At 57.1% G+C, this 17288-nt stretch overlaps 1 protein-coding gene across 4 annotated transcripts; it reads left to right on the forward strand.

Moving 5' to 3' along the window:
* The first annotated feature begins 2072 nt into the window (after window positions 1-2072).
* Arid5a (AT-rich interaction domain 5A) lies at window positions 2073-14957 on the forward strand. Of its 4 annotated transcripts, none has more exons than XM_076833022.2 (7): window positions 2073-2155; window positions 9803-9921; window positions 10635-10755; window positions 11046-11098; window positions 11531-11628; window positions 11922-12081; window positions 12466-14957. In XM_076833022.2, the coding sequence occupies exons 1-7, from the start codon at window positions 2152-2154 to the stop codon at window positions 13678-13680; spliced, it is 1770 nt and encodes a 589-aa protein (XP_076689137.2). In that variant the 5' UTR covers window positions 2073-2151; the 3' UTR covers window positions 13681-14957. The 4 variants fall into 4 exon arrangements, with proteins under 4 accessions (XP_076689137.2, XP_076689139.2, XP_076689138.2 ...); XM_076833023.2 differs by having other exon boundaries at window positions 2077-2155; window positions 9806-9921; XM_076833025.2 differs by lacking the exon at window positions 2073-2155 and adding an exon at window positions 2691-2762 and having other exon boundaries at window positions 9806-9921.
* The last annotated feature ends 2331 nt before the right edge of the window (window positions 14958-17288 follow it).

Consider the following 17288-nt stretch of genomic DNA (forward strand, 5'->3'; position numbering starts at 1 on the left):
AGAGTAAATACACTATGGTAAAGCTCTGTGAAGGCACAGCAGCTACTAGAGAGATGCTAATCTGTGTTGTAACTAGAAAGTTCCCCAAGATCTGGAGTTTATTGAAAAATCAAGTGTGGGATGGAACAATCAGAATTGTATCATTTACTTAAAACACACACACACAAAAGCAAAGATACATATTTTACTATACACCATGGATATGTGTATTTATGAAAATACATAGGGAACATTCTGGAAGACTTTATCCAATCTGATATTGGGGAAGGAAGGGAACTAGATTTGGAATAGTGCCAAAGAAGACTGATTTATTTGTAATGTTTTTACAGGAAGAATGTGTTTATTTGTGATGGTTTGTTTTTCTTCTGGAGACATTGAGGGGCTAGGTAACCCCCTCAGGCTGTCCTGGGCTGAAATCCTGTGGTTGCAGGAGGAGGTGGCTGGGGGCTAGAGGTGGAGGTGTGTGAGATAGAAGCTTGAGAAATGGAAATGTTTATGCTTTTCGGGAGGCAAATAGAGATATGGTTCCTCTGCAGGATTTATTGGTGTTGTAAATTACTTTCTATTGCAAATAATTGCCTCAGGTTACAGTTACACTTAGATCATATTGTTCTCAGGTTGGTCAGGCAGGTGTTGACTTGCTGGGCCTCTGCTCAACAGGCCCTGACTGTGAGAGTGTGCCCCGCTGCCTGAATAGCAGAATAACCTGCTTGCGGTGTGATGCGCTGCTGCTCTGTAAAGGTAGTGAGTTCCGCATCCATGGGGGCATCCAATCCAGGAGAGAGGGGCTGGCCTAGACTGTGGTACTGCCTGCTTCAGTGGTGGGGCTAGAAGCGTGTTAAGCTTCCCCATGGCATCCCGTGGTAGTGTCTCTGTCACAGCCTTAGCTCTCTTGGAGGGAACAGTGACTTGTAATCTTGGAAGTAGGAGGCACTGTTAGAATCACCATTCTAGTGATTATTCTGGGCCATTAATAAATATTGACAATCATGTGTCTGTTACCAAATCTGCAGATGGTCTCCCTTACAGACCAACCTATGAGGAGGTGGACAAGGGGTTTATCCTACAGAGCCCACAGTGCTGTCTGCTCTGGGCTGAGTTCTGTCATCCCAGGGCCAAAGGGTAACAGCCAAGGTATTGGGGTCACTAAACTGTGGCCGGGTCCATTAATTTAGAGGAGCACTAGTGTGCTCCTAGGCAGCGAGGAGTTCAGACAGGTTGGAGTGCAGATAGGGCTGGGGGCTCTGTTCTGTTCTGGTCCCCAATGTCTGGGTTTAGCTCAAGCTCCACCACCTTCGCTGTGTAATTGAGCTAATTAACTTCATTTTACCCTATAAAATGAGGATGATGATTGTGTGAACTGCAAAGAGCTATTATGAGTGTTGATCAATGAAACTTCTGTGTACCTACTATGTGCTGGAACAGATTTCAAGTCCAACACGGTATTTGCTGATACTTGACGCTCCTACAATCCAAGCAGGTCCAAGTGACTGCTACGCCGGCTCCACATCTCTCCTTGCCTCAACTCACTCTAAGCCTCACCAATATCTCCTTCAGCAGGGGCGCTCCCCACTCTGCACTGCTCAGCCTGTAGCTGCCACACTGCACGACATATGTGGACACTGGCGATTAAGGTCGGGCTGGAGACATCAGGCATTATGGAATCCCACAGAGGCGAGGCCAAGGACTCATTAGTCTGGCCCCTATTAGGCTAACACTAACCACTTGGCCCAGGACCACTTTAAGTCAAAAAGTCAAAAGCACTTTGCTTACCCCACTCAGTCCTCAGTGTATTTCTGACAGCGAGGAGGACTTTTCCAAAACTCTAGTTTTACCCTTAGGGGGACAGGTACAAGGCCGCCGCGATCTGGATTCCCGGCGATCCTCCTCCCTTTCTAGGTTGCGAGGCGGGGAGCGGGGCGCACACTACAACTCCCAGACTTCCCCGGGCTCATGGGGCGGACCCTGACCCCTCCCAAAAGAACTGGGCTGCCAATGGGAGCCCAGGTGGGGCGGGGCTGCGCCCGGGCGGGGCGGGGCTGCGGGAGGCGGCTGCGAGCCGTGCTGCGAGTCAGTCGCGCCCGGAGCGCGGGTCTGGTCGGCGTCTCCTGTGCAGTGTCTCCGGGCGGCGACGCGGGACCTCGAAGGGCCATGGGTAAGCGTCTCGGCGGCCCGGGACGGGGCTCAGGGGCCCGCGCGGGGAGGGCGAGAGCTGCGGCGCGGGACTCCTTGTGCCCTCGCGGCGGTCGGTGCGGCTGTGCGGGGCGGACGGGGCGGGAGCGGGTTCGGGGGCTCGGGCGCGCGGAGCGAGCCGGGACCCCGGCGTCCGCACCCCGGCCCAGCGCCGGAGCGCGAGGCTGGGCGTCCGCGCGCGCTCTTCGAAAAAAGGAAAGACAAAAAGTTTTGGCGGCCAGGGGCTTCCCGGGCGTTTATTTCGAAACTCTTTTCGCCGTCTCTTGCCTGAAATTTACCAAGCCCTGTAGGGTTCTGTCATCCCACTTCCTGCTGCGGTTTCAATCTCGAGCTGGTCTCAGCTAATTTGTTGTGACAGCTGTCAGCAGCAGTTTCTCTGCCCCCGTCCCCTCCCGCCCCGTGACAGCCCCGCGGTTCTCAGAACCCGCCGCGCCGCCGAGAAGAGGCGCCGGGTCCGCGGCGCGCGGCGCTTCCCACTGCGGCCGCGTTTCCTGAAAGTGACTGCGCGGGTTTTGAAGAACTTGCTCAATGCGCTTTGAAGAATCCACTGTTCCGCTTTCGGCCGAGGGGTGTGTGGATGTCTGGCGGTTGCCGGCCGCCGGCCCTCTGTCCCTGCTCTTTCTCTTTCCCTTTTCCCTTCTGTCCCCTCGCCTCCCCCTTTCCTATCTCTTGCCCATCCTCTCAACCCGGGGCAGAGAAGAAGTGGCTTCCCTTTGCTCTCCTCTTGTTCTTCTGCCTTTACCCTTCTCTTCCCTCGGATCTCCAGCAGGGACAGGGTGCTGGCCAGGACAGTGAATGGGGAGAAAGGGCAAAATGCAGGTAGCGAGCGTGCAGGGGAAGTTTCGCTTCGCTCTCAGCAGGAGCTGGGGGCGCAACCTGGGCGCCACATCTCCAGCGCTTCGCAGTGGCCAGGGGTAACTGCCTGGCTGGGGTCACACAGCCTTCCGCCCGAGCTCCCTCCAGCGCAGTGGGTCAGGCCGCACCTAGGGACCCCGAGGCTCACTGAGGTTCTTCGTTGATGTGCTTTCTGGGCTCAGCATCTCTTTGTGTAGAGTCTTGGACTAGCAGGGAGGGGCCCAGGGGCCCAAGGAGAGTAACAAGTGCTTTACGCCCCCACTCCTACGAACTGATGCATCCAGAAGAGTCTCTGCTCCTGCTGCTGGTGCTAAGGCACAGGCGAGTGGGAGATGGTGGCTGGGAGGTACCACCTCCAGAGCAGAATTACAGAGTGTAGTCTGGACCTACCTGGGGCCTCCAACTGGACATGGCAGAGGTAGAAAGGGCTTTAGAATAAGCTTCTCACCTTTGATTTATAGTAAGAGAAGCAGAGGCATAGACCACCTCAGCTTTGCACTGGGAGGGACAGGCCTCCAAGACTCTTTGCTCTTTCTGCATTCCCTAGGGTCTCTTTTTTTGGGTTGGAAACTAAGCTGGAATGGCCCACCTTCCCTTGAAGGCCTGTGCCCCAGGAGGGGCTCAGCCTCACCGCTTGGACAAGTCATTTGCCCCCACATCCTGTTTCTCCATAGGTGGGGTGAGAAACAGGAAGCCATCCACAGAAGGAGCTCTTCAGGTTACCATCCAACATCTCCCAGACACTGGGCTGGGAGAGGCAGTGCAGATTCAGCCTCATCCTGGAATGGGTTCTTTTAGGACATTCCAGAACTGAGTAAAGAGGGGCAGGGTGCTCCAGGGAGGCTCAGGAGTTGGCAGTGTCCCATCTTGTGCCCCCATGCCCTCCTGCCTTTCTGTACCTCGCAATGCTCTTGGCTTGACCCCAGCTGCTCCCAGACCCTGTTCCTCTCCCCTTCGCCCAGCTTAGGTAGTGAGCTGGGCTATGGTGAGTGCTGCACCCTGAGTGAGTCCTCAGTCCCCTGCCAAGCCCCTTTGTCCTCAGTGCTGGCTGTTGGCAGGTCTCCCCGCCCCACAGGTCTCACTGCCCACTGGAGCAAGCCCCATGCCGAAACTCTGCCAGCAGCTTGCTCCTGGGCCCCGAGTGGACTGGCCGCTTCAAAGGCTGTCTTTGTTTGGGCTTCAGCTTTCCCTAAGAGAAATGGAAGCCAACAACCCCAGGCGAGGGGGTGGGGCGGTGTCTGCTGGTTGCTATTCAGGCTGCTGTTGCCATTATTTTCGTAATTGACACAGTGTTCCCAGTCATGACTTTTTATGAAAGGAAGTGTCACTTCCTTCCCATCACACCAATAGTGAGTGGGGCGTAATACTCAGTTAGCAGGCCCCCACCTCCAGGCTGTGTGGCCTCTAACTAGTCACAGCCCCTCTCTGGGCATCAGGGCAATTTGAGATCAAGGTTCTCGTCCCACAGGCACAAGCTGATATTCCTGTAGTGCAGTGAGATGCGATGGGGATGGGGAGGACAGGTGTGGCTCATATTCAGAGGTGTGCACACACACGCCTTGTGGTTTGTGGGGGGAACCTCATTTCTCATTTTCTTTTCTCTTTAAAAAAATTTTTTTAGTTGTAGTTGGACACAGTCCTTTTTATTTATTATGTGGTGCTTAGGATCGAACCCAGGGCCCCGCATGAGCTAGGCGAGCTAGGCGAGCGTACTCTACCACTGAGCCACAACCCCAGCCCCTCATTTCTCATTTTCTTCCACTTAAAACCTTGGCCCATCGAGTGTAGCACACTCATTTTATAGATGGAGAAACCGAGGCATGGAATCAGTGAGTGAATTGGTAAAAGATGCAGCTGTGTGGGGCCCCAGCCCCCTGCCTAGCTCTGCTTTGCTCTGCTCTCTTCTGATGCCATTGTTTGGCAGGGGAGGGGTGGGCTCACAGGGGCACCAACTTCCCCTCACCCACCCACCTACTTTCCCTGGCTAAGTCCGAGTGAGACTATTTGAGTCTCTATGCCTTTACCTTCTGTCCTTGGCAGGGACCCCTGCCTCCCACTCCAGTAACAGCCCTAGCCAGGAGCCCACCCCCTACTCTCTGTGGCAATAGGTGGCCGTCTCTTAAAGGAATATCAATGGATGATAACAGTTTTTCCTTCCTTCCTCAAGATGTGAACACAACAGTCCTTATTCAAAGATGGCGGGGCCTCTGGGGGCCTTTGAAATCAGGGGATTGACGCACACAGTAGGTGTTCTTTCTGCCCAGGCCTGCAGCCTGTTGACCTGCCCCTCTTGTCCACACAGACCAACTGTTAGGGGAGCGTCAGGGTCATGTGATGCAGAGTTGGTGGGGAGAGTGGGCAAATTTGCATCCTCTGAGCAGAGATGAGGAAACTGGGGTCTCCCCAGTCCCATTAAGACAACATAAAATACTCTGCGCTCAGGGTTGAGTTATTTGGAGCAGTCAGACTGCTCTGGTTCTGAATCCCAGCTCTGTCACTGGAAAGCTGTGTGACCTGAGGCACCAGGTATGACAGCTGTTAAAGGGGGAACAAGTGATACCCCCAGTGGGGCTGGGAGGGGTCGGTAAGGCAGATGCAGGGCACCGAGCCCAAGTGGCCGGAGCTCTGATTTGAGTTGGTAGAGCATCAGGTGCAGAAAGGGAGGTAGGGGCTGGGTGTGGTGGTGCGCACGGTGATCCCAGGAGGCTGAGGCAAATTAAAAGGACTGAGGAACCACCCCTGGGTTCAATCCCTAATAACAAAAATTCAATTGAAAAAAAAAAAAACTTTAAAAAGAAAGGGAGTTGGGGATGGGCGTGAGAACATACACTCAGGGAGCACACTCTCTTGGGAGCAAGTGACCCAGCTAAGCTCCTCACCACCACAGTTTAGGATCTGGAAGTTGAGCTTGACTCTCACTTGAGCCTTGGAATGGAACAGAAATCAAATTCCTAACCCACGAGGATCCTTGGGCAGAGCTCCTGCCTCACATCTGTCATACCTTGCTGCTAGTGAGGGCCTAGGGCACAGGGACCCTGGCTCATCTCCTGGCCCCACCACCCACCCTCCTGGGGACCTCTGCCAGCAAGAAGTGAGCAAATCAAAGGGGACTTGTAAAGTCCTGCCCTCAATGATCAGGACTTCCCTAGCCCCATGGCTGAACTGCACAGAACTCAAGGAAAACAGGAATAAACTCACTGTCAAGGGCACAAGGGCTTTAACAAGGAGCCTCTGAGCTGCAGGGGGAACCTGGCAGGGGAGGCACCTGGTCCCAGAAAGACAGACAGACATCAGATGGGTGATTTCTCCTCTGAGTGGTTTCTAAATGGATATGCAATTCAGAGTACCATTGGTATTTGTTTTTTTTTAATCTTTTTATTTTTGTGTGTGTTTGTTTAGAGAATGTGACCAGATTTTCCTAACGTTTAGATGGAATCTTTTTTTCCCCCAATGGACCTTTATTGTATCTATTTATATGCAGTGCTGAGAATCGAACCCAGTGCCTCACGCATGCCAGGCAAGCGCTCTGCCACCGAGCCATCACTCCAGCTCTCAGATGGAATCTTTTTAAAAGAGGAGTACTCATGTCTTGTCCTGTGGATAGATAGCACAGTCTCACCAAGCTACAAAAATTAAAAGTGCACCTAGGCCAGTGTTCCACCATGAACAGAATAGAGTAGAAAGACAGTGAATGGAACAGAATAGAAAGTCCCAAAATAGCCCCAGATGTGTTCCTTAAAAGCATTGAGATTATGGAGAGGGTGGCATTTCAGCCACGGGTGGGGGGGTGGGGTGGGGGGGTGGGCAGGGTCACCCAGTCAGTACTGGCAGCACTAACCCCCAGGAGGCAGGGTTGGGGAAGAGCATGGTGATCCCTGTGTCCCACCTCACGCCACAGCCTCCAGACGTGTCATGAGTGAACAGTGACATCATCACCGTCACTGTTGTTTCCTAGACAGAGAAGGTCATGTCTGAATGACATTTGTGTAGAGAGCAAGGGTTTCTTTTTGAAGCTTGATCCACCTTCCCCCCTCACAGGCGGACTCAGGGCAGTGGCAATCATGAAGGGGTAGGTGGGTCTCTTCTGCCCCTGTAGGTGGGGTGAAGCTAGGAGACCAGGGTCCCCACTCCAAGAACTCCTTCCCTCCCGTGCAGAACCAGGCAGGCAGTGGGCTGGGGATGTGGCTCAAGCGGTAGCACGCTCGCCTGGCATGCGTGCGGCCCGGGTTCGATTCTCAGCACCACATACAAACAAAGATGTTGTGTCCGCTGATTTAAAAAAAAAAAAAAAAAAAGAACCAGGCAGGCAGGCAGGGCCCGCCCCACATCTGTGGATAGCAGACAGAATCCTTTTTCCCAATGAAGATTTGCCTGGAATCCCAGTCTATAAATCATCAGAGATGTGAGGGATTAGGGTGGCCAGGGACAGGACACGGGGCACCTGGATCAGGAGAGAGGGGCTCTTCTGGCTCTCTCACTAAAACTGCGGAATTGGGCGCCCAGAAGGTGCCAGGACAGATGGAAAGCGCTTGAAGCGCTTGGGAAAGAATGGAGACCAAGTTCATTTGGGGACTCAGTAGGACACAGAGATAGAGAGTGCCTCCCTTTGTGGCTCCAGGCAGGAGCTTTGGTCCTGTCCCATGTGGGCTTCAGCGGCTCTGACTGGTGACCTCCTTTCCAGGTAACCCTAGTGCCCAGCTCCAGGAGGTTTTCCCTGAGCAGGGCCCAGGCAGAGCTACAGGTTCCAGAACCAGAATCCATCAGAAGGGACTAGAGGTCCTCCGGTCCACCCGGCCACCTGCTGGGGTGCCCCACATAGGATCAGACTTAAAAATGCTCCCCCAGGTGATTCTAATGGTCCAACCACCTTATTTGGTTGTTGTTGTTGTTGTTGTTGTTTTGTTCTGTTCCTGAGATGGGTCTCACTGTGTTGCCTAGGTGGCCTCAAACTCCTGGGCTCAAGCAATTCTTCCCCAGCCTCCCACCGAGTAGCTGGGACTACAGGCATGTGACCCTGTGCCTGGCTTAGCCAACTCATTTTTCTGAAGTTCAGGGGTGGTAACATGACCCGTGAGAAACCAGGTCACACTCAGAAATGGAGAGAGTCCTTTGGTGCCCATGCCCAGGATCTGAGGCAGGCAGGGAAAGGAGGAGGGCCAGCCCAGAGAGGGGCTCTCACGGCCCAGAAGCTTCTGGAATTCAGAGTTAGCAAAGGATTTGAGCCTTTCTCCCATTTCACAGAAAGAATGACCAAGCCACATAGTCACCAAGAACTTGGTTGTAAGGGTATTGCTCTGGTGGGTCAGTTGTTAGCCTCCTGGATTCCTGGAGACTGGCTGGGTCTTGAATTTCGGAAGCCATCAAGCGGGTGGCCTGGGTCTCTATCTCTCTCTGACCAGCCTTGGGTTGTTCCCTCCAGATTTGTTGACTCTTTATCAGGGCTTTGCACAGGTGACTGATGACCCTGGTGGCCACTCCTCCAGGGTCAGACAGGCTTTGTTTTGCGCCCTGGTCCACCAGGGAGACAAGCACCGGGACCTCTTTGGCTTCAGTTTCCCCTGCTTTAAAATGGGATCCTTCCTGCACTGCGAAAAGGTGCCGGAAAGAAGTGGGGAGACAGCAGGGCATCGTGCTTGACCACCAAGGCCACCCCCAAGGCCACGCTGTGCAGCAGCGGAGATCTCAGCACCAGGCCTCTGGTTCCTTCTGGTTCCCGCAGCCCTGGGTCCTGGTGGTACCAGCTCGCTGTTCCAGGGGAGTCTTCCTGTTTGGGATGAGGGAACCCCACAGGTTTCTGACAGTACAAATACCCGGAGCTGGAGCAAACTGGGAATATGAGCCCTTTCATTCCAAAATAACAAAAAGAAAGGGCTGTCATCCGATGTGGGTTCCTGGTCTAGGGACGCTGCCAGTCTGCCTCCTGGCTCAGGTGGTCTCCAGTGGTTGTTTTTGTAGCTGCAGGCATGCGGCTGGCTGCCCTCAGCAGGATGGACCCTGTGTCCATGAATGGTTGTTGTGAGCCTTGCTGGTTCCCGTTGACCTGGCGTCTCTGTGTGTGGGGGCTGGAGGCCTCCCTGAGGTATCAGGGTTACATTGGTGACAAGCAGTTTTGCTAGGATGACTGTGAGCAGCTACGACAATGAGAAGGACGTGCTGGGGCTGGCTGGGGCCAGGGAAGGCCACCCAGGGAAGGGACTTGCAGAGACCTGTAGGGCCCTCAGGACCCTTGCTAGTAAGGGCAGTTTGAGGCCTAAGGAGGGGCAGTTAGAAGGCTGCATGTGCTTGGGGACAGGCCAGATGGGTCACAAATGGGCACTTGTCTCTTCTGCATGATCCCTGGAAGAGCACCTGTCCAGGCTCCCGGGGGTGGCTTTGGGGACCACACATGGGAGCCTTGGTAGCATCCCTGATTTGACCAAGTTGCTGTGAAACTTCCTTCTGGATGTGGCCAGGTTTGGGGGTCTGACTTGCCCCTGAGAAGGCTTCGGGCTTCTTCAGAGACGCGGGGAGATGGCTGGAAGTGAAGGGAGAAAGGGGGCGGGTGTAGCGGGGAGGGCCAGGGAGGATGGGGCTGCCTGCCCAGGGTGAGTCCTGGGAGTGTGTGCGTGCGGTTTAGAGGGACAGCCGAGGGCAGCCAGGACGGGTGGGCAGGGGACGCAGTGGGAAGAAGGCAAGGACACCTGGGAGTGGGGGGATGGCCCGTGGCCCCTGTTCTCTGCATCTCACAGGCTCTCCTTTCCTCCCTCTCTCCCAGCAGCACCCCCTGTCAAAGGGAAAAGAAAACAGTCAGAGGAGGGCGAGGCCTTGGAGCCCCCTGTGTCCCCTAAACCCGATGGTGCGCAGAGCAGGAGCCAGAGCCCCATCCAGCTGGAGGTGAGTTCCGCAACTCCCCAGGGCCACTTTCCTGCCACCCTCAGCCTCGGGGGACTCGGAGCCTCCTCAGCTCTCAGGAGGGATCCTGTGCCCTTTGCCAGCAGTGAGTTCTGGGCAGGCCAGGGCTCACCTTCAAAGGAAGATGGTCTGGATGCTGACCGTGAACCAGGCAAATGCACTATTCTCTCATGTAAACCTGCATTTCCACCCACCCACCGTGCAAGTTGGCATCACGTTGGCGCACGGGGGGGTAGGGGATGCTGTCGGCCATCACAGCAGAGGCCTAGTGGACGTCGCCTGAGGAACAGCCCATGGTGCCTAGAAGCCCTGGGCACCCCAGGGGCCAGGAGTCACCTTCCAGGGACTCAGTCTGATGCAGGTGCTAAGAGGAAGACTAGCAAATCAGAGGCACGATGAGGAAGTGACCCTGTCCAGGAGAAGGCAGGGGCTGCCCCTGTGGCTGCCTCCAGAGCCTCTGAAGCTCCTGGACCCTGGGCACTAAGAGTTGGCTCCATGCTAGCATGACCCAGAAACTCTAGTCTTTGAGCCCATCCTGCCTGGAGCCCTGTCCTCTCCTGGTGCCCTTTCAGGTGACTGTGCAGCCCAGGGCAGGGGCTGGGGGCCAGTGCCTTGTTCCTCCCCACAGCCAGAGGTCTCTGTGCCTAGCCACCCACCACTGGGACCTGTGCCCACGCCGCCCGTTCTTTCCCCAGGACACCCCCGAGGCAGGCAGGGAGCGGGAGGAGGAGCAGGCCTTCCTGGTCAGCCTCTACAAGTTCATGAAGGAGCGGCACACGCCCATCGAGAGGGTGCCCCATCTCGGCTTCAAGCAGAGTGCGTCCTGGGGGAGCAGGCAGGGAGGGGGGCCCAGCAGGGGATCCCACCCAGGCAGAATGTCAGGGCAGGCCCCTTGCTCTGGTGACCCCAGACACTGCCGGCCCACAGGGGTTCTGAATAGAAAGGATGCCTCCCGGCAGGTTCAGGGTCAGCAGAGGTGGACTCCATCCACTGACCACTGGGCTGGAAGTACGCAGGGCCCAGTAGTGGCCCTGTCCGGGTGTGTGCAGGGTGCAGGCTCCCCTCCCTGCAGAGCCTGACAGCGGCCCTGCCCCTCTTCCCTCCAGTTAACCTCTGGAAGATCCACAAGGCGGTGGAGAAGCTGGGGGCCTACGAGCTGGTAAGCTGAAGGCCCCCGAGTCCTCGCCATGCTGCATGACCCTACACATCCCTGCTGCACCCCCAGGAGGGCCGGGGCAGGGGCCAGCCAGCAGGGCTGTCCTTGCTGCGGATGGACAGGAAGAGCCAGTATCCTCAGCGCAGCCCTGCTTGCCGCAGGGCAGAGGAGGGGTGCGCCTGGGGTATTTGCTGTTCTAAGCAGGTTTCCCTCTCTCCCCATCTGTTCTGCCTCCTGTGCTCCAGAACCTGCTTGGGCCAGCAGTCAAGGGCCCTGGGAGGAGAGCTGGCTGACCGCACAGCCCCATCCAGCCTCCAGTCCCCGCCCGTGGCTGGAGGAGTCTCTTGCCCCCATCCCTGCGAGGGTACCTGGTGCTGCTGGGACCCTGCTGCCAGGGGGCACCCATGACCCTGCCCTGACACAGTGTCCTTGCAGGTGACAGGCCGCCGCCTGTGGAAGAACGTGTACGATGAGCTGGGGGGGAGCCCGGGCAGCACGAGTGCAGCCACGTGCACGCGCCGCCACTATGAGAGGTACGCGGGGACGGCCACCTTGTGGCCCTGGGCCCAGGACACCAGAGGCTTCCCTCCTAGGGCCCGGGCAGAGCATGGCTGGGAGCGGGAGCGTGTAGGCCAACGGATGCTCCGTGCACATGCCCTCTGACCTCATGGGGCCCGGAGTCGTAAGGTGGCAGGACAGAGCTGGCAGCTTTGGGGTCAGAATGGAGGGAAGTCCTGGTGGGTGAGGTGGAGTGGAAAGGTAGCCAGGCGGAGGCCAGCAGTGTGGTGGCCTCTGGCCTCCTACTGACACATCCGCTCCTCCCCAGGCTGGTCCTCCCGTACGTCCGGCACCTGAAGGGAGAGGACGACAAGCCATTGCCCCCCTCCAAGCCCAGGAAACAGTACAAGGTGGCCAAGGAGCCCCGGGGGGATGACGGGGCCACCGAGAGGCCAAAGAAGGCCAAGGAGGAGAGGCAGGTGGACCAGGTGAGTGCCAGGTGGTGGAGCCTCCCCATCCCCGACCCTTGCACCTCCCTCTGGGGCCCTCCTGCCCGTCCTGATTGCTGCAGAGCCTCCCAGAGCCTCTGCTGTGGAGGATCCAGAACTGAATGAGGGCAGGACCCGGGGGCTGCAGGTCCTCTGTGATGGTCATGCCTGGGCTCTGAAGTCCAGCTCACCCCTTCACCCAGCCCTGTGTCCTGCTGAGACACCATGTCCACTCAGAGGACCAGACGCCTTGAGAAAATATTCCCCAAAGTGCTGCAGAGGCCCACTGTGGCCCCTGGACACCCCTGAGCCCTGCTGCTGCAGTTCCCCGGGTCGGAGGCGTGGCCTGCACCAGCCCTGAAGCGTGGCCTTTTCTCCTTCTAGATGGTGCCAGGAAAGATGGAGACGGGCACAGACCTGGCACAGCTGCCCAGCCAGGAGCCCCCTAAGGACAGCACAGAACAGCAGGGCCCAGTGCCCGGGCCCTCTCTGCCCCTTGTGGGTGCCGGCGGCTGCCCAGAGGCTTACAAGCGGCTCCTGTCCAGCTTCTGCAAAGGGACACATGGCATCATGTCACCACTGGCCAAAAAGAAGCTCCTGGCCCACGTCAGCAAGGCAGAGGCCTTGCAGTGCCAGGAGGAGGGCTGTCTCCACGGAGCGGGTGGCCCCAGCAGGGAGCCCCCAGAGCGCCCCCGGAGCCCCGAGAGGCTGGCTGAGAGTTCCAGGCCCCAGCTGCCCCCTCAGGGACCACAGGCCCTCGGTGGTACCCCCAGGGTGGAGGCCCTGGCGGAGGCCCAGGTGGGCCCCAGCCCACCAGCCCCCGTTTTCACAGGCTGTTTCCGTGCCTGCCACACTGAGGTGCTGAAGCCCGTCAGCAGGCACCCCCGGGACTTCTTCTCCAGCCTGAAGGACAGGGTGCAGTCGGAGCCTCCTGGCAAAGAAGAGGGGCCTTCGGCCAAAGAGCCCCCACTGATGTGGGGTGGGGACGCCAGCCGTCCCTCTGCATTCCATAGAGGTGGCTCCAGAAAAAGCAGCTTCTACCCCAAGCCCAAAGCCTGCTGGGTGTCCCCCATGGCCAAAGTCCCTGCTGAGAGCCCAGGGGCCCCACCCCTGCTCCCCGGCAGCCCAGGCCTGGGCAACAAGCGCACCTGGGAAGAAGAGGGCTTTGCCCACAGCAGCAAAAAACTGCGGGCAGTGTCTCCCTTCCTTAAGGAGACAGATGCCAAGGAGGGCAGGACCAAGCCCACAGCACCTGGCCTGGCTGTCTCGTGCCTGCTGGGCCCAGGGCTGGGGCCTGCCCCGCTGGACGCCCACAGGGGTCCCATGCTACAGTGCCCACTCAATTTTGCTAGCACCTCAGACCCTTTAAAGGGCCAGGCTACTCTCCCCTTCAGCCCCCTGGTCGTCCCTGCCTTCCCAGCCCACTTCCTGGCCACTACAGGCCCTGCACCCATGGCTGCTGGCCTGATGCACTTCCCCCCCACCTCCTTTGACAGCACCCTCCGCCACAGACTTGGCCCAGCTTCATCAGTCTGGCACATGCCACCCATCACAGCCTATGCAGCACCCAACTTCCTGCACCTCAACACCAAGCTGTAGGTCAACAGGAGGCTGGTGGCTCTGCCGGGGCCTGCACTGGAGACCGGGCAGCCTGGCCTAGGCAAAGGGGGAGGCAGCCCAAGGCCTTGGAAGGTTGGGGCAGGGTGGGCAGCTCCCTCTTGGCCCCCCAGAACAGAGCTCAGGAGCAGGGGAGGGGCTGAGGAGCTGGACAGCAGACAGAGGCATCCAGGTCTCCCACAGAAAGTCTAATAAAAACCCCAGTGTGATTGCTGCTAGCCCTAAGGTGTGTATAGTGGGACCTTTGCAAGGGTAGACAAGGTGGACACAGGCCTGTGGGTGGGACCACGAGTGCAGGAGCCACCCTGGGATCTGGAGGCCACCAGTCCACTGAAGAGCAGGCCCACAGCAAAACATGGCCTCCTGAGCTCATTCCTTCCTCCCACTTCCCTGACTCAGCCTTGGCTACTGGGAATCACAACAGGCAGGGGACGGGCTCTGGCAGGCCAGGACTGGGCCACACAGTGCAGCCAGCTCTGGTGACTCCAGCAGGGGAGGACTTTGTTTCTTGCTGCCCCAGGCTGGTCTCCAACCCCTGGGCTCAGTGGGACTCAGGCTGCCCTCTGGTGCCTGCAGGGCAGTGCTGAGCCAGTAAGCCTGAGCCCCAGGCTGCGCTGCCCTCATGGCCATCCCTTCACAAGGGCTCCTGGGAGGCAGTGCTGCTGTGGGGCCAGGCCAGCAGGTGGCCTTGGGTCTGCACCACCAGAGTCCTGTCCTGCCTGCTGGAGCCATGGCTGTAGGGAGCTCTGGCTGCAGACTGGAGGGCACAGGTGGGGCAGCTGATGACAGAACCTAGGACATGCCTGGCACTGGGAACTGGGTGGCTAGGGAAGGAGGCAGGTGCCTCCCAAGCAGGGGGGAGGTCACTAATTGTTGTGAGTACTCAGACTCTGCAGGGGCATCTCCTGGTTCCTCATCTCTTTCCTAAGGGGCACCAAGATGCCAGCTTAATCATGTGTGACTTGCCCATATCATATGTGTCCACATGCTGCCATCTTTCCAAGCCTGTGGACTCCCAGTGGGTGACAAGGCAGAGGAAATGAGTCCTGTGCGTTCTCGCATGGGGAGTCATCCCCTGGATAAGAGGAGGTGAGGCATCCTGCCTGGGATGGGAAAGGATCTGCAGGGTCCCCTTCACCTGCAGAGCAACTCTGGCTTCACTTGGTACAGTGGTGACCTTGTGGCCCAGGCAGGGACTGGGTGCAGATCTCATCACCGTGGTCACGGCGCCCTCTGGAGGCAGGTGTGGGGAATGCACTCCTGTCCTAAATGTCCAGATGGATACACAAGTCCCTGCAGCAGGAGCTGGCAGGCTGCAGGGAGGTGGAAGACCAGCAAACGAATAAAACACATTGTCTGGAAATGATGCTTCCAAGGAAGGGCTGAGAGTGCGTGTGCAGTTTTGTTTGCTTTGAAACCTAAAATGTTTGCCCCTTAAGCCTTTCCTAAGGGTACAAATAGTGGCATTGAATGTGTCTTCACAGTGCTGGGCAGCTATCACCGCCATCCATTTCTGCATGCTCACTTTCAAATAGAGGGGCCAGGGAGGGTCCCGCTAGAATATAGCATTGAGCAGTGGTTGAGAGGGGACAGAGGGAGCTGTGTGCGCGGAGCTGGAGGAGAAGCAGAGAACAGGGCGCATCCGGTTCCCAAGGTGGCAGCAGGTAAGTGGATCCCAAGAGCTAAAAGGCCTGGGGATTTGGAGCAGAGGGAGCAGGGTGTGACCCAGGCTAGGGAAAGTCTTTCAGGCCACTGGGGCAACCAGTCCTCTACCTGGAACGAGAGGAAGACAAAAGTGTGATTTTGTTTTGTAGCGCTGGGGTCCAGCCCAGGGCCCCATGCTGCAGGCGCTCCTCACCCAGGCTACACCAGCCCTGGTCTCCTGCTTTACCAAAGCCCCCTGGCTTCTGGGTCTTTGGGGTGGGGCTTGGTGCCCCAGGGACAAGGACAGAGGAGGACCCCATTCAGACAAGGGAAGGGTGTCTGGGTTCAGGTCTGGGGTACCTGGGGCTGTGGACCCGTCTGGCCAGTATTTCCACTGGTCAGTGGGCAACTTGGCTAGGAAGGGGGTTTGGAGGAGAATTGTGATCTCAGGAGCAGACAGTAGCTTGGAAGGCCCCAGGCTGCATCTGAGACAGGTGACGTGAGTTTCAGTGGGACCAGGCCACCTGCTGGGTGCAAGCTTGGTGGGGGAGAGGGCATCCCGCTGGAGTTGGGAGTTGAGGGTTGGGTGGTTGCGGGGAGCCATGGTGCTGGAGGGCCAAGGCTGAAGCTGCGGAGGTGGAGCAGAGGGTGGGTGGTGGCACCACAGACTGCAGACTTAAACCCCAATAACTGGGCACGCCAGGAGGGGGCTGGGGTGATACAGGGCCACGGAAATGGCAGCCAGGAGTGTCCTCAGGGGTGCGTGGGGAGCCTTGAAACTACCACAAAGTGGTACTGTGCAAGCACAGTGGACCAGTGCTAGGCCCACAGGGGACTAGGGTTCACAGCAAGGGCACCAGGGCGGGCACAGTTGTCTGGCAGCAAGGGACTCCCCTCCTTGGGACAGGATATAGAAATGACCCACACTAGCAGGGGTGGTGGGAAGAGATCTCCAGGGGACATAGCCTCAGGCTGTGTAGAAGGGCAGCCGGAGGAGCCTGGAGGAGCCTGCAGGTGAGTCGAGATTCCGTGGAGTTGCTCTTAGACTGCAGGCTACTCATAGTGGCCTGAAGATGGCTGGGGCTGGGGTTCCGCAGTGAGCACTCGCCTAGTACGTGTGAGGCCCTGGGTTCAGTCCTCAGCACCACATGAAAATAAGTAAAATATTTGTCCAACTACAACTAAAGAATAAATATTAAAACAAATGTGTATATGGGAGGTGAGGATTTACCTTGGGGCAGTTTCACACATTGAGCTATATCCTGTTTTTATTTTTATTTTGAGCCAGGATCTCACTAAGGCTGACTTGCAATCCTCCTACCTTGGCCTCCCACATCTTTGGGATTATGGCCTGGCTAAGCATTTTTTTTTTTTTTTTTTTAAATACAGTTGACCACACTTAAAAATCAAATTTCATGGCCCAGGGGACTGAGGCAGGAGGATTGAAAGTTCAAAGCCAGTTTCAGCAACATGGCAAGGCCCTAAGCAATCTGGTGAGACCCTGTCTCAAAATTTAAAAAAACTATTATATCATTTTTTTAAATATATATTATGGAAAGGGTTGCCTCACATGCACAAAGCCCTGGACTCAATCTTCAGCACTACAAAAAAAAAAAAAAAAAGAGGGAGAGAAGGACTGGGGATGTGACCACTTGAAATCACCCCCTGGAGCTGAGCAATGCCCCCCTCCTCTCCCATGGCCCCAGCCAGTCCTGCCACCTGCTGGCCATTCAAGCAAAGCTCTGCCGCTGCTCAGCCACTAGGGGGCAGCTTCAATTCTTTGCTTTTGGAAGATCAGCTTACTAATTAAAGGATCCTGTGGTCAACATTCCCAGGGGTTCCAGGCAGGAGTGCAGGACAGTCACTGCGCTCCAGCAGGGGTGGGGCAGGGGCAGTGAGGTGGACGGGACTGGGCCCTGGCTCCCATCCTCCTTGATCCTGAAGTT

Source organism: Callospermophilus lateralis, chromosome 14 (genome assembly GCF_048772815.1).
Source record: "Callospermophilus lateralis isolate mCalLat2 chromosome 14, mCalLat2.hap1, whole genome shotgun sequence".
Classification (NCBI taxonomy): Eukaryota; Metazoa; Chordata; class Mammalia; order Rodentia; family Sciuridae; genus Callospermophilus; species Callospermophilus lateralis.